General features: G+C 45.9%; 1 protein-coding gene across 2 annotated transcripts in view; it reads left to right on the top strand.

Annotated features, from left to right (window-relative positions):
• Positions 1-6,920: 6,920 nt before the first annotated feature.
• Positions 6,921-13,110, top strand: part of ESRP1 (epithelial splicing regulatory protein 1) — a 30,788-nt gene continuing 24,598 nt past the window's right edge. For both annotated transcript variants that reach the window (XM_041412769.1, XM_041412770.1), the window contains exons 1-4: positions 6,921-7,052; positions 7,259-7,387; positions 8,221-8,334; positions 10,805-10,919. In XM_041412769.1, the coding sequence (XP_041268703.1) occupies positions 6,921-7,052; positions 7,259-7,387; positions 8,221-8,334; positions 10,805-10,919 (490 nt within the window). The remainder of the gene's footprint in view (positions 7,053-7,258; positions 7,388-8,220; positions 8,335-10,804; positions 10,920-13,110) is intronic.

The raw sequence follows: 13,110 nt of genomic DNA on the forward strand, positions 1-13,110 counted from the left end.
GGGGGACGCGCTTCCGGCGCGCGCGCGAGCGCTTCCGGGCCGCGCGGGGCGGGAACGGCGGCGGGAGGGGCTGAGGGCGGGGCTGGGGCAGGGCGGGTCTGCCGCCCTCAGCCCCGGCAGGGGAGACACGGCCCGGGTTGCTTCAGCACTCACGGAGTCACAGAATGAATTAGGTCGGAAAAAAATTCTGAGATCGTCGAGTCCAACCTTTCACGTGCTAAAAGTCGGGGTTGTGAGCAGCGGGGCGGTGCCCCCGCTCTCCACAGACCCCAGTCCCCGCTGGGCGTCACCGCAGCCGCGCCGAGCCTTTGCCTCCGCTCGGTTTCACAAGCTCGGTGCTGGTTTATTTCAGCCCCGCCTGAGAAAACCTTTGCAGCTTTTCCCGTGCTTAAAGTAAGCTCTTTTCAGGTGAAGAACTTGTCGCTTCTCTCAAGTTCGCGAGGCACAATTCCTTTCAAACTTTCCGCAGCGCCAGATGTACCTGTTTAGCATCCATTGCCATTCTGCAACAGCAATCAAGTTGGACAAGCCCTGGGAACACCACGAAGCCAAAGCCAGCCCGTGGCCAGGAGAATGATGTGGAATTCATCTTACGCAAGCGGTGCTGGTTACACAAGTTTCCTGTACGAGCTCTATGCCTGACAGCAAAGCTGCACCGTGTGCCTTTGGAGAAAGCTGTAAAAAGATGGGTTACATCTCTACATGGAAATACCTCAGCTAAATACCTGCACTTTCCTTAACGGTGATAATTAATTATCCCTTGCTATCTGCCTCTTGTGTCTGAAACAGCTGCTTATGAAATACACTGGTTTGTGTGTGTACCAGGACTTCACAAGCCCCTTTTTTGTTCCAGTAGCTGAGCTTGCTATTCTCTCAGCACTCCAAACTTCCACCTAACACCAGGAGCAGCAGTCCTCTAGCTGTATTCCACATGAAAATGTTGCATCACTTTAAACAAGGCTGTGGTTCAATGTATCCATTGGCGGTGGTGAAACTAGTTCAGGAAGTTCCCGTCCCTGCAGCACGTGTTGGGGTGCCGGCCGCAGCATGCAATTCCCCAATGAGTTCTGCTGGCACACCTGAAGAGGTGTTTTGTGGCAGTGCAGGGATACTCATTAACTGGAATTTCTTCTCAGTTCACTGAAAACATGGTTCTTCCTCATGCTATTTGAACACATGTAGTTAAAGTACAAATCCCTTGAAATAAATATTTTACAATCTTAAAACCAAGGGGCGTCCTTGGCCATGCTGGCAGATTTGCCCGCTGTCATTCTTGCCTCAACGTGCATCCTGTCTCATCCTGATGAATTACCAGATCTAAACTCCTGAAGTAAAATACAATATGTAGAAAAGAAGAAAAACCCCTTTGTATGTATTTTACTAAAGTAGCACAATGCCTTTTGACACCTGGCATAGCTTGTTTTGATTACATTTGGGGCTCTTTAGAGATTTCTGTGGGACAGTGGCTTTGCAGCTACTCCAAATGTGGGCATCACCGTGTGTGCCGTTGTGCCAGAGGAGCGCAGTCCCTGTCAGATGATTCTCTGCTGGGATAGCCTGCAACAGCACTGCAAACAGCTCAGCCAGTGAGAGGCCTTTGGTAACTGGCAGGGGAATTCCAGCCCTGTGCACGTTTATCTGCAGTGACTCCCTCGCTGCTGGGAGCAGCTGCAGCTCTGGATGTGAACAGAATCAGCTTTGCAGGATTCCATTTAGATGGCTCTGAATGCAGTGTCATTGACTTCAGCACATGGCTGGGCTTACAGGTCAGGCATTTCCTTGCTGCAAGAACAGCAGTGCTTGAATGTCACACACAGTTGCATGATATCGAGGAGCAATTTGTGTATTTTGGGTATTTGGTATTTTCTCCACTGATGAAAGTGGATTCAACAGAATTTGGTTAGGAACAGCAGTTATCTTAGAGACATAAAAAAAAAAAAAAAATTAAAAAAAAAAATAAAAAAAAAAAGGTGGCAAACACTAACACATTCCAAAAAGAATAATAGAGATGATTCACCAATTTCAGTTGTAAGAAGTTGATATTCTGGAAGGAAACCAGGGAAAAGTGATACAGGTGGGATACTTGTCAGAGGCCAAAGGTCTGTGTAGGAAGGGATAACAGTTGCAGGTGGTATTGGGATGAAGACCCTTCTGTAGAGGAATAGATCAGGGCAGGAGATGCAGAACTGGCAGAAAAAATCTGGACATATTGAGAAGTGCAAAGTCACAGGTTGTTTGTTTGTTAGGAAGGGGATCAATGGGTGAAAGAAGGAAGCTTCAGAAAAATGGAGGACACAAATAAGAGGACACATGATTCTCTTGCAGTATTGGGGATGGGGGGGTGTGAGCTCCTTGGCAAGAAGAAGGGTGTGAGCTGTTTCAGAACTGTCTTGTTACAGTAATGGAACAAAAGGACACGTAGTGGGAAATCACCTGAACTAATACAAAAATGACAGAAAAACGGTTACATTGAGATTGGCAAACGGGCTGGGCAGACAGACAGCAGGCAGGAAACAAAAGGATTGCCAGAGAGGAGATGAGTACAGCAACAGTGTGCTGGGAGGAGCCCTGAGAGATCGATTTGCTTCAAAGCACCCCAGTACCTTCCTGCAGATAACAACGCCCATGACATCTGGAAGGTGACACTTCATGCAAAGACTATGCTTAACCAGTCCCAGGACAACGGAATGGCCTGGGACAAGCAACTGGAATGGGAGTACACAAATGCCAAGAGCCTGGGCAACACAGCACAGGAACCTGACCAACTGGTGCATGTTGTTAGACCAGATGCTGCAAGCATTCAAGAAAGAGGGTAGAATGGGAACTGTGACTGGAAAACAGGTGTTTTAGGGAATGTATTAGCCAAGAAAGAGAAAAATAAAAGGTAATGGTTGTACAGTGGCAATTAGTGACAAGCAGCTTCATAAACAAATGAATAAATGCAACAAGGGTTAGCCAGTAACCCAAAAGACATAATGGGAATTCAGAATACTTTCAGGGTACAGTTTCACTTTTGAAAGGGATTACTGTACATAATGCAGCCTGCTGTAGCAATAATTTGGGGACTCTCATGCTCCTAGATGGACAGAGACATAGGATGAAACAATGAGGCAGAAGAGAGAAGAAAAAAGTGCATAAGCCAGAATACAACATATCACTAGTAAAGGAACAGGTGTCCATCCAAAAATCATTCTCACAAAGACAAGGGCTGCATCTCAAAAGCCAAGCTGGCACTGAGAAAGAAACTGCCTAGGAAAGAAGATTAAGTTTCACTGAAAGACAAGCAGCCAGCCAAGCCAGAACTCTCTGTCTGGCATGCTCCACTGTGAAGTAATTTCAGAAACGTTCTGGACTTTTGTACTAAAGTATAAATGTTTTTTCTAAGAAGTTGCAGTAAACTAAGACCTGAAAGGGAAACTGCACAAAGAAATCCTATGCCATTGAATCTTTCTGCTCCAGGCTAAGCAGAGATCACTAAGCAAACTCCCTGTGTGAGGACCAACTCACTCCTCAGATGCTGAGTACAGATCACCTGCAGCCACTACTGAGGACAAACACCCCAGACCTTCACTTCACAAATGTTTTACTCCATGCATCAAAAGCTGGAAGACAAATGCACAAAGAAAACCAGGTGCTCTAAACCTCGGACAAACAGGGTACAATTATCTGTTTACTGATACTGGATTCACATGAAAAAATTCAGCTACTGCTTTTAAAAACTGGAGGGATTAATTTGATATTTGAAGCCCTTAAATTGCAGTCTCTGCTACCAGTGAATGTAAATTTTGAAATCTTGGACCAGAGAGAGTGACAATTACTCGAGCCATCATGTGTCATGTTGGAATTTGGTAGCAGCCCCGACAAGGAGAACCAGGCTGCACCAAACCACAGTAGGGCAGGAAGAGGACGCCAGGCACTATGGAGACAAGTCAGTGGCTGAGAGGATCCCCAGCAGTGGTGAAACACACCTGCTCCCTTCCTGACAAACAAATGTGTTTGTGCTAATAAAAGGTGGTGCAAGCTGTGAACCTGCAGCAGTATAAGAAATAGTGATGAAGAAACACATAAGGCACACCTTCATCGAAATGTCCTGCACACAGCTGAACAACCAGCTGACATGATGGGTGAGCAGCTGGCTCACAAGTCAGGTGCAGAGTTATAGTGAATGGGGTGACATCAGGCTGGCAACCTGTCACTAGTGGGGTTCCACAAGGCTCCATCCTTGGAGCAGTTATTTTCAAAGTTTTCATTAAAGACTTGGACATGAGACTCAAAGACATACTAAGTAAATTTGCTGACAACACAAAATTGGGAGGAGCTGTCAATTCCTTTGAGAGCAAAGAGGCCCTGCAGAGGGACGTTGACAAATTAAGAGAAATGGGCAATCACCAATCATATGAAGTTCAACAAAGGCAAGTGCAGGATTCTGCATGTGGGATGGGGCAATCCTGGATGTATGGACAGCCTGGAGAACGAGAGACTGGAGAGCAGTGCCACAGAAAGGACCAGGGGATCCTGGTCAGTGGAAAGTTGAATGTGAGTCAGCAGTGCCCTAGCAGCCAGGAGGGCCACCCTGTCCTGGGGGCATCAGGCACAGCAAGGCCAGCCAAGCACGGGAGGGGATTGTCCTGCTCTGCTCTGCACTGGGGCAGCCTCACCTCGAGTATTGTGTAACATTTTGATCATCGCAGTATAAGGAAGATATAAACCTCTTAGAGAGTGTCCAAAGGAGGGCCATCAGAATAGTGAAAGGCCTTGAGGGGAAACTTTATTAGGAGCAGCTGAGAAGAAAGGAGGAGATTGAGGTGAGACCTCATGACTGTCCTCAACATCCTCACAAGGAGCAAGTACATATCTCTTCATTCTTGTGACCAGTGACAAGAACTTGAGGAAACAGCATGAAGAACTTGAGGAAACAGCATGAAGCTGAGTCAGGAGAGGTCTGTTAGATATCAAGACAAGGTTTTTCACCCAGACGGCACTGGAACAGGATCCCCAGGGAAGTGGTCACATCACCAAGCCTTCATTAGTTCAAAAAGCATTTGGACAGTGCTCTCAGGCACATGGTGTGATTCTTGACATGTCCTGCACAGGGCCAGGAGTTGTACTCAATGATCCTCATGGGTCACCTTGTTACCTATTTCCCAACCTGGAAATGAAACTCAAGATAATTTTAGTACGGAGGTAATATAAAAGAGGATCTTTAATGAAGGCCTTCAGGGGCAGTTATGGAAAATGCCCTGTGAACCTATTCTCTCTGCCACATGCCCACAAAAATCCACCCCCTCCAGGGATGAGTACATTTCTGTAGGTTTTAGGAAATTAGCAAAATTGATAAAAAGCACTAATTAGAAGGACAAGTGGTGATGCAATTCCCCCCCAGGTCAAGCCCCTTCTCTGGAGCGCCTCCTTCAGCACTAGTTGTACTTTGTCCATGAGAACGTATCTCGAAGAGTTGTTCTCGGCCTTGGTTCCCAGGAAGAACCAAGAACCAGAACCACCGGGGCCTTGTACCCCCCGGGGCTTAGAGCTCTGGAATTTGTTTTGTCTTTCTGCTTAGAGAAAGGCCATGGAAAAGCACTGGGAAAACTATCTACTAATTCAATAGGTGACAGAGTTACAAATATATGTGTGAAGAACAAGGAGAACATAGGAAAAAAAAGCAAAGCCCAAATGGCATCACCCTCTAACTCAGTATATTCCATGAGTCTGCGCTCTCAGTAAAAATTTCAAGAAGCACCATCTCAATGAAGTTGGAAATTAACAACTGATGTCTTAAAGAATTAAGTATATTACAGGATTTCCCTGCAGACAGAAAGTGTTGTTTACTCTGCATTCTGTGATTTGTCATGAAAAAAAAAATTGTGTTGGAGAATAATTAAAAAGGAGATTTTTAAAAGGAGATTTTAAAATAGAGATTTCACCATAAAACAAGAGAGATTGTCAAAAGGTCCAAAATCACCAGCTCATCGAGGGAAGGCTGCGACAGCCAAACCAGCCAGCTTTTAACGCACGACTTGATCCGCCGTGCCAGGACCATAGAGAAGCTGCGATGCCGCTGCTTTAAGGACGACAGAGGAAAAGGCTTTACCGCCCTGAGCCCCTGGTCTCCCTCGGAGCTGCTCCCGGGGACAGCCAGCCCGCACGCCAACACAGCGCTCCCTGGCCCCCGACCAAAGCGGGGGACCCGCCGGGGCTGTTACCAGCGGCGTGGCCATCTCCCCCGCCCTTCCGTCCGCGGGACGGAGCTGCCCGAGCAGGGCAGGAGGCAGAGCTGTCCTCTGCGACATGTCCCGGCAGGACCGGACGATCCCGCCCCGTCGCTGAGGAGTTGCACCATCCCGGGGCAGCGCACCTCGCCGGCGGAAGGCGCGGCTCGGCAGGGTCCGGGCCGCCGTCGGGGCACGCTGAGGCTCCTCTGAGCCTCAGGGCTGCTCCTCCACTGTCGCGTCCCCGCAACATCTCCGCAATCCCGGCCCGCGCTGGGCGTCCCGCCCGCAATCCCTGCCCCGCAATCCCGGCCCCGCACTCCGGCTGCCGCCCCCGCCGCGCTGCCACGTCCCCGCCCGGCGGGGCCAATGGGCGGCGGCGCCAGGTGTGTGTTACCTGCACCACGTGGGCCGGGGGTGGGCAGGTGCTGCCGCGGCCCCGCGCAGAAAAGCTCGCAGCCATTGCGCCTTTCCCAGGAGTGCAGTTAGTGTGGGAGCGGCTAACACCCACCTCGGGGAAAAGGGGGTGGGAAACAGGGGGAGCCGTGCGCCTCCCCCACGCCAGGTCCTTGGGGAGTGAGGCTACAGCTGGGGGTTCTGCCGCTTGGGTCTCGCTTGGAAGCGCCTGGGGCAAGGAAAGTTTTCGGCTTCTTCTCTTTCCCCGCTTCTTCCTTTCCTTCTTTTTACCTGCTCTGCTGGCCCGGTGGCACGATGACGGCGTCTCCCGACTACCTGGTGATTCTCTTCGTGACCACGGCGGGCACCAACGGGGCAAGGTTGGGCTCAGACGAGCGAGAGCTGCTCCAGCTCCTGTGGAAAGTGGTCGACCTGAGGAGTAAGGAGGTATTTTCACCCGACGGGGGAGCACCCCGACCTGCTGCTCCCCTTGGCGCCTGCCATGCTGGATGCGGGCAGGGCGGTCTCGGCGCTGGGCTGGTAGTGGGTGTCCCAGGCTGGAGCAAGCTCTGGTGGAGGGTAGGGGCTGGTGCTGCAGGTGGGGACTTTCAGCCCGGAGAGCTGACTCACCCCCTCCTCTGCTTTCTCTGGAGCTGGGGCACCTGCATGACGTGCTGGTCCGGCCTGACCACACAGAACTGACGGCCGAGTGCCAGGAGATCACCCAAGTGGATGTGGAGAGCCTGGCACTGGCTCCACCGCTGGAGCAGGCACTGAGACAGGTGACACCCCATAACTGGCCGCTAAGTGCCGTTCTCCTTTGGGAGTTCCCCCGTGGGGTAGAGGTGGTATCATCGTCTGCTTATCCCCACCATGAGAGCAGTGGAGCCTGGTACAGGAGCACCACAAACAAGTGTGGGCCAGGAAGCCTAGGGCTTTGTGGGCCTTTCTCCTTTGCCTTTTCTTTATTGGCCTTGGGAAGAACTGAACCTCAAGGGAGGAAGGTTAGGGTTAGCTGTTTCCCTACCCCACTCTCCTGCCATGCTGGCTCCTGAGTGAGTTTCAGCTGAGGGTGAGCCCTAATCAGTGTTGGAAGAAGCCAGACTTAGGTGTCCCCTGTTAAGGTTTGTGCTCATCAGTCCTGGGACGGTGATGGTACTGAAGCCTCTAGGTTAACAAGGAAGTGTGTGTGATTCCTATTGAGGAAATCAATGGGCTGAAAGCCTGTCTTTCTGATATGTTTGAGTGCCCCATCTAAAAAGCTCTTCTGCCCCAGTACTGCCTCAGGTCTTTGCAATCAGCTTTGTCTCATTGCAATGCTCTTGCAAGTCTTGAAAAGAATTTTCTTCTGTGGTGTGGGCTGTCTGTGTAGCCATATCTCATTAGAAGGGGGAAAGGGGTGGTTCCCATCTGAAGAGATTTATCATGGAAGTTAACCTGTGCTTAGCTAGTAAGAAACTAACCTACAGATGTGAAGGAGTAAATTTATATGAAAAAGAATTCCAGCTCTGTGTTCCTGCTGCCCAGGAATAACACATTACCAACTGATGACACTGCCTAGTGGTGCCACTCTGATCTCTGTAACATATATGTTTTTTCTTGTTCCTGCCAACAGTTTAATCAGTCCGTGAGCAATGAGCTGAACATTGGTGTAGGTACTTCTTTCTGTTTCTGTACTGATGGACAGTTGCACATTAGGCAGGTTCTACACCCTGAAGCTTCCAAAAAGGTATGTAGTTGTAGCTTAAGTCTTACTCTTAATGTGCTTTTTAAATGATTTTTTGCAAAGCAAATCAACTTCTCTCTAGTATGAGGGTACCTCCACATAACTGTAGCACAAACATTGCTCGTATGTAATGTGCTTACGAGGCTAAAGAGCCTGTCTGTGTGGAACGTACACATAGACAGGGCATATACAGTGCCCTGTCCCTATGTGGTCTTGAGATGCCTTTTTAAGTTAAATCAGAAGGAAGACGCTTTTAAATGTTTGAGAAGGGAGCAATGTATTGACAGTACTTGTAGCTTCTACAGAGTTAACAGGTGGGATGTGGGATTGTTGCTAAATAATTAACAATCTTAACCATAAACTGTTTTTAGAAATTTTACATTCATGCCTAGTTATAGGAACTTTCAATCTTTGGGTATTGAGTTGACGCTCCAAGGGCGGTGCTCGTATTTGTAAGGAGCTGAACAGTAGTGTGATGCAGGCTATGAGTGATGATTAGTTCTGTAGTCTGGAGTTTTCCATAGCTTCAGAGTTGCCAAATCACTAACAGTGTTATGAAGTCCTGCCTACTTTTCGTTAGTGATAGGGTTGCAGCAATATGTGAGTCTCTCTGGTTCTGAAATAACTGCCTCAATATTAATAACACCTCATTTTGTGGTTTGGTATGAGCATGCACTGCTCTGTAACTGAGCTGTTCTGCTCCTCTCATTGTACCTGACTTCTCTGCCCATCAATTTGCTGCCCCGTCTTTCAAGGGACACTGCTGCAGGTCTGTGCTGTTACAAGAGTGATACTGAATGAGCTTGTAGTACAAGTACAAGGTTGTAGTACTTGTTTGTGCTTTAAGTATTGATAAATTTGAAGTCTTAGAAGAGGAACAGTGAGCACTATTCACAGTGAAGGGACAGTTCTTATATGTGTAACTTGCCTTCTATGACCTAAAACATGAGAAAATGTGGAAACAGGTTTTTAAAAGGCTTTCTTCTTGCTAATAAAGTAAAACTTGTTATCCATTTAAATTATGTGAGTAAAAGAAGGGACACATCCTGCAGTTATTTTAGTTGGTTTGATGTCAGGGATCCTTTTTCTGTATCATAACAGGGTCACAGACAGGCATCAAATCTTTATCAAAATCTTCTGTTGCTGTTTTGTTAAGAATGTTTCATTTGAAATTTGCTTTGTGCTGCCTGTAGATTAAGTAAACTAGATGCTTATGAAACTTGTAATAGGTTTTTGAATATCCTAATGCAGGGATTGCAGTGTGGGATCACTAAGGTCCAGATAGGCAGAAATCTCTAGGCTCTTGAAGTTATTTATTTCTAAGATATCTCTTCTGAAGCCATCTAGCAACTCCTGGTATTCAGAGAGTAAATTGGCATCAGCCATTCCAAAAGAACATAAATGAAGTACAGAACTTCATTTCACATCAAGGAAGAAAATCATGCTAAATCTAGAGCAGGAAATGTTGGCAAGCCCATCTGCATTTTCATAAGTCTTTAAAGAGTATCGTTTGCCTAATACACCTGTCCATATGCTAAGATAAACTCTGATGTTCTCAAAGCAGAATTTGTTTTAGAGCCTGAACTGTGTTCTTTGGGCTCCCAAAATGTGCTTTCACATAGGCTGCTATCTGTTATAATGCCAACATGCTAATTAGTTGTTAAATCCCAGAAAGCCTTTATCTGCAGTCTGGAAAGGCCTTGCAGGCAACAAACAGCCAGAAGGAATATGTAGTATTCTGTCTGGGGTGAAGAGCTAGCTGAAGGAGTAAGGGTTTGCATTGGCTTTAACAGCTTGCCCCCAAGACTTCTCCATGTCTTCTCCTTTCCACTCCCAAAAAAATTAGAAGCATGTGGTAGATGCAGTGGTGGGGCAATAAGAGATTCATTGACTTCTAGTGGGCTGCATAACTTGCTTCTGGCTTTGTATGGTGCAGTTAAAGCAGTTACCATGCATAGGCTGACAACCTCTGCACCATGTCAAACCCTCTTCTGCACAGTAGATTTTTTTTATTTGTTGGAAATAAATATTTGAAGTGTGACTCTTCTCTGAAACCAGCCTTTTCTATAAACTGTCTGCTGGTCTTGCAAAATTTGCTTAATTCTACAAACTGAACTGACTACCCTCTGGCTTTAAACAGTTAAAATTGCAGTCAAGAATTGATGATAAATATTGCAATAGGAGGCATTTGCTCTGCTACATATATATTGGATTTGAAGCTCTAGTAATAACGGCAAATGTTTCTCTGGTAGTACAAAAGCACATTTCTCTTATTAAAAACAGTATAAAGAGAAAGCTGTTTGATTAAAAAAAAGTTTAGGAACATACTTACCTGGCTATGAAGAGCAATCTGTAGCAAGGATTGTTTGCATTTCCTATCTATTCTAAAGATATTGTTAGAAAGTTTAGTATCTATACACAAAGTAGATTAAACTCACCCTAACTGACAGTGGTTACTTTGTTCCTTTTACAGAATATTTTACTGCCTGAATGCTTCTACTCCTTTTTTGACTTGCGGAAAGAGTTCAAGAAGTGTTGCCCTGGCTCACCAGAAGTTAGCAAACTCGATGTTGCAGCCATGACAGAATGTATCCTTTTAACAGTGATGGATGGTGTCTCTGCTGCTGTTAGAGTCTTGGCTGAATTTTAGGACAGAGGTGTATGAGTAATGCTTGCAACACATGTTTAGGGGTGGTATAACTTTAATGAGTGACTTGGAGCTGTACTTAGTTTTCTCACAAAGATAAAGATAAAAGCATATGAGGATTAATGCTTCTATGGAGAAAATCTTGTATTTCTTCTTGATTTCTGTATGTTTTCTTTGCCATCTTTATATTCATCTCACACTAAACTGTGAAGTTTAAAGAAAGCGACACTTTTTTTTTTCCGGATTGCTGTTGTGAATTGTAATATTAAAGTTTAGGTGTTGAGTTTTATAGCATCAGTTAGATTTTTATTTTATTTTAGGGAAGAGCGAATGTTGGGAGACCACCTTAATTTTCAGGAGGAGATGGTTATTATTGGTGTGACCTAGTGGTAAATATCTAACACAGGGATACTGTTGCAACATGTGGTATTCAGTCTCATAGAAGGTGCACATGCTACACCTCACAGGGTGGTGAGGCTTGGCTGGCACCAAGATGCAGTCAGTAGTATGTTTCCATTTTCAGTGATAGGGATGTCTAAAACTGCATTCTGAATAGTCTGAAGGGGTCTGTAACCCCATCCTGTCTGGCTCTTTCCTAGTCTGAACTTGAGAGCTGAAGCTGTGATTTGGCCATGCCTTCTTCCCTAGCAGTCTCTCCTCTTGGTGCAAGCTTCAGTCCTTATCCCAGAAATATTCTTGGACACAGAGCTATTGAAGTAGTGGTCCCAAAAGTCAGGTATCAAGGAGGAATAAAGGAATTTGTCTTTGGAAAGGAATAAAGATGTTTGTCTTTGGTATTGGTGGTTGATGTTGCTGCTATTGTTTTCATTAACTTTTCTTCTGACTTGCTTATTGTGTCCATGGAGTGGTTGCCATTAAGAGGTGATGTCTGTGGCTTCAGAAATTTTTGGGCTTTCACTGCAGAAGTAGTATTGCCTGGGCTTTGTACCTGTTGGGGGCATAAAATATGGGGGTGGATTTCTGTGTTTAACCATTCTGCTCTGCTTTAGCTGCAAATTAAGATTAATCTCTGCTAATGAAGGGACAAAAAGTTATTTCTCCCCATATTCTGAAGGAAGGCAGTACACTTCAGAATAGAAGATTCTGAATCTTTATGAAGAAAAGTGAAATAAATGCTGTGGTGCATTGAAACTCGATGATGGAGAATTCTTAAATTTATGGTCAAAAACTTAATACATTGTTTAAGGAATGCTTTGACATGATCTGGAGAAATTAAAGACAGTGAGCTACTTCAGCTGTTTCAGAGAGTTGCCCTTATTTTCTCCTTATGTGAATGTCTGGGGTATGCCTTTCCACTGTGGAAGGAGTTGTATGACTGTAGCTAGCTGGAGTGTCGCTGGTCAGCTGGGGCATGGTGGAGGACTGAGTATTCCCTGCCTGCTGGGAGAGGGAGGCAAACCACCCTGTGTTACCTGACTGTCAGGAAGTCTGCTGGTAGTCAGGTAACTGTCAGGAGTTAGAGTTAGTGCTGCCTGAGAGTCATTTTGGCAATTGCCAATAATATATTCTCCAAGTTCCTAGAAGTTTAGTTGGTCTATCCAAATGCATTCAGCTTGAGTCCAAGTTCAGGATAAGATATGGTTCTTAAGGTATATAAACCTAACTTCATTCTGGTCTTGTGTTTATTTTTGAGGCTTATTTTGTTTTGTAACTGATGAGGCTCTTATTTGTGAACTTGCTATGTTTATGCAACATGGTTAAAATCAATTGTCTCTCCCCTGTCATTGTGTGAGAGTGTGGCAGCAGAGGATGCAGAGACCAAAAAGTGTAAAACAATTTTTGTTTTCTTTTATTGACAAATATGATAATTTTCATTCTCCTCACCTTGCTGAAATGTATCACCTTAACCTCCTCAGTGTCAGAAGCTGCAGAAGTTAACTGCCCGTGTATGTGATGTTTAGGATAAAAAGGTTGTTTATCCTTGCTGAAATGTATCACCTTAACCTCCTCAGTGTCAGAAGCTGCAGAAGTCAACTGCCCTTGCAGACCATGGACGTGTATGTGATGTTCAGGATAAAAAGATTGTTTAAGCAGCCTAAAGACTAGTTCCATAAATTGTGTGCGGAGTTGTTTAGTTCTTCTTCCTTCATATAAGGCTATGCTGGGGTGTG

Source organism: Onychostruthus taczanowskii, unplaced genomic scaffold (genome assembly GCF_017590055.1).
Source record: "Onychostruthus taczanowskii isolate IOZ18803 unplaced genomic scaffold, ASM1759005v1 scaffold4, whole genome shotgun sequence".
NCBI classification, from domain to species: domain Eukaryota; kingdom Metazoa; phylum Chordata; class Aves; order Passeriformes; family Passeridae; genus Onychostruthus; species Onychostruthus taczanowskii.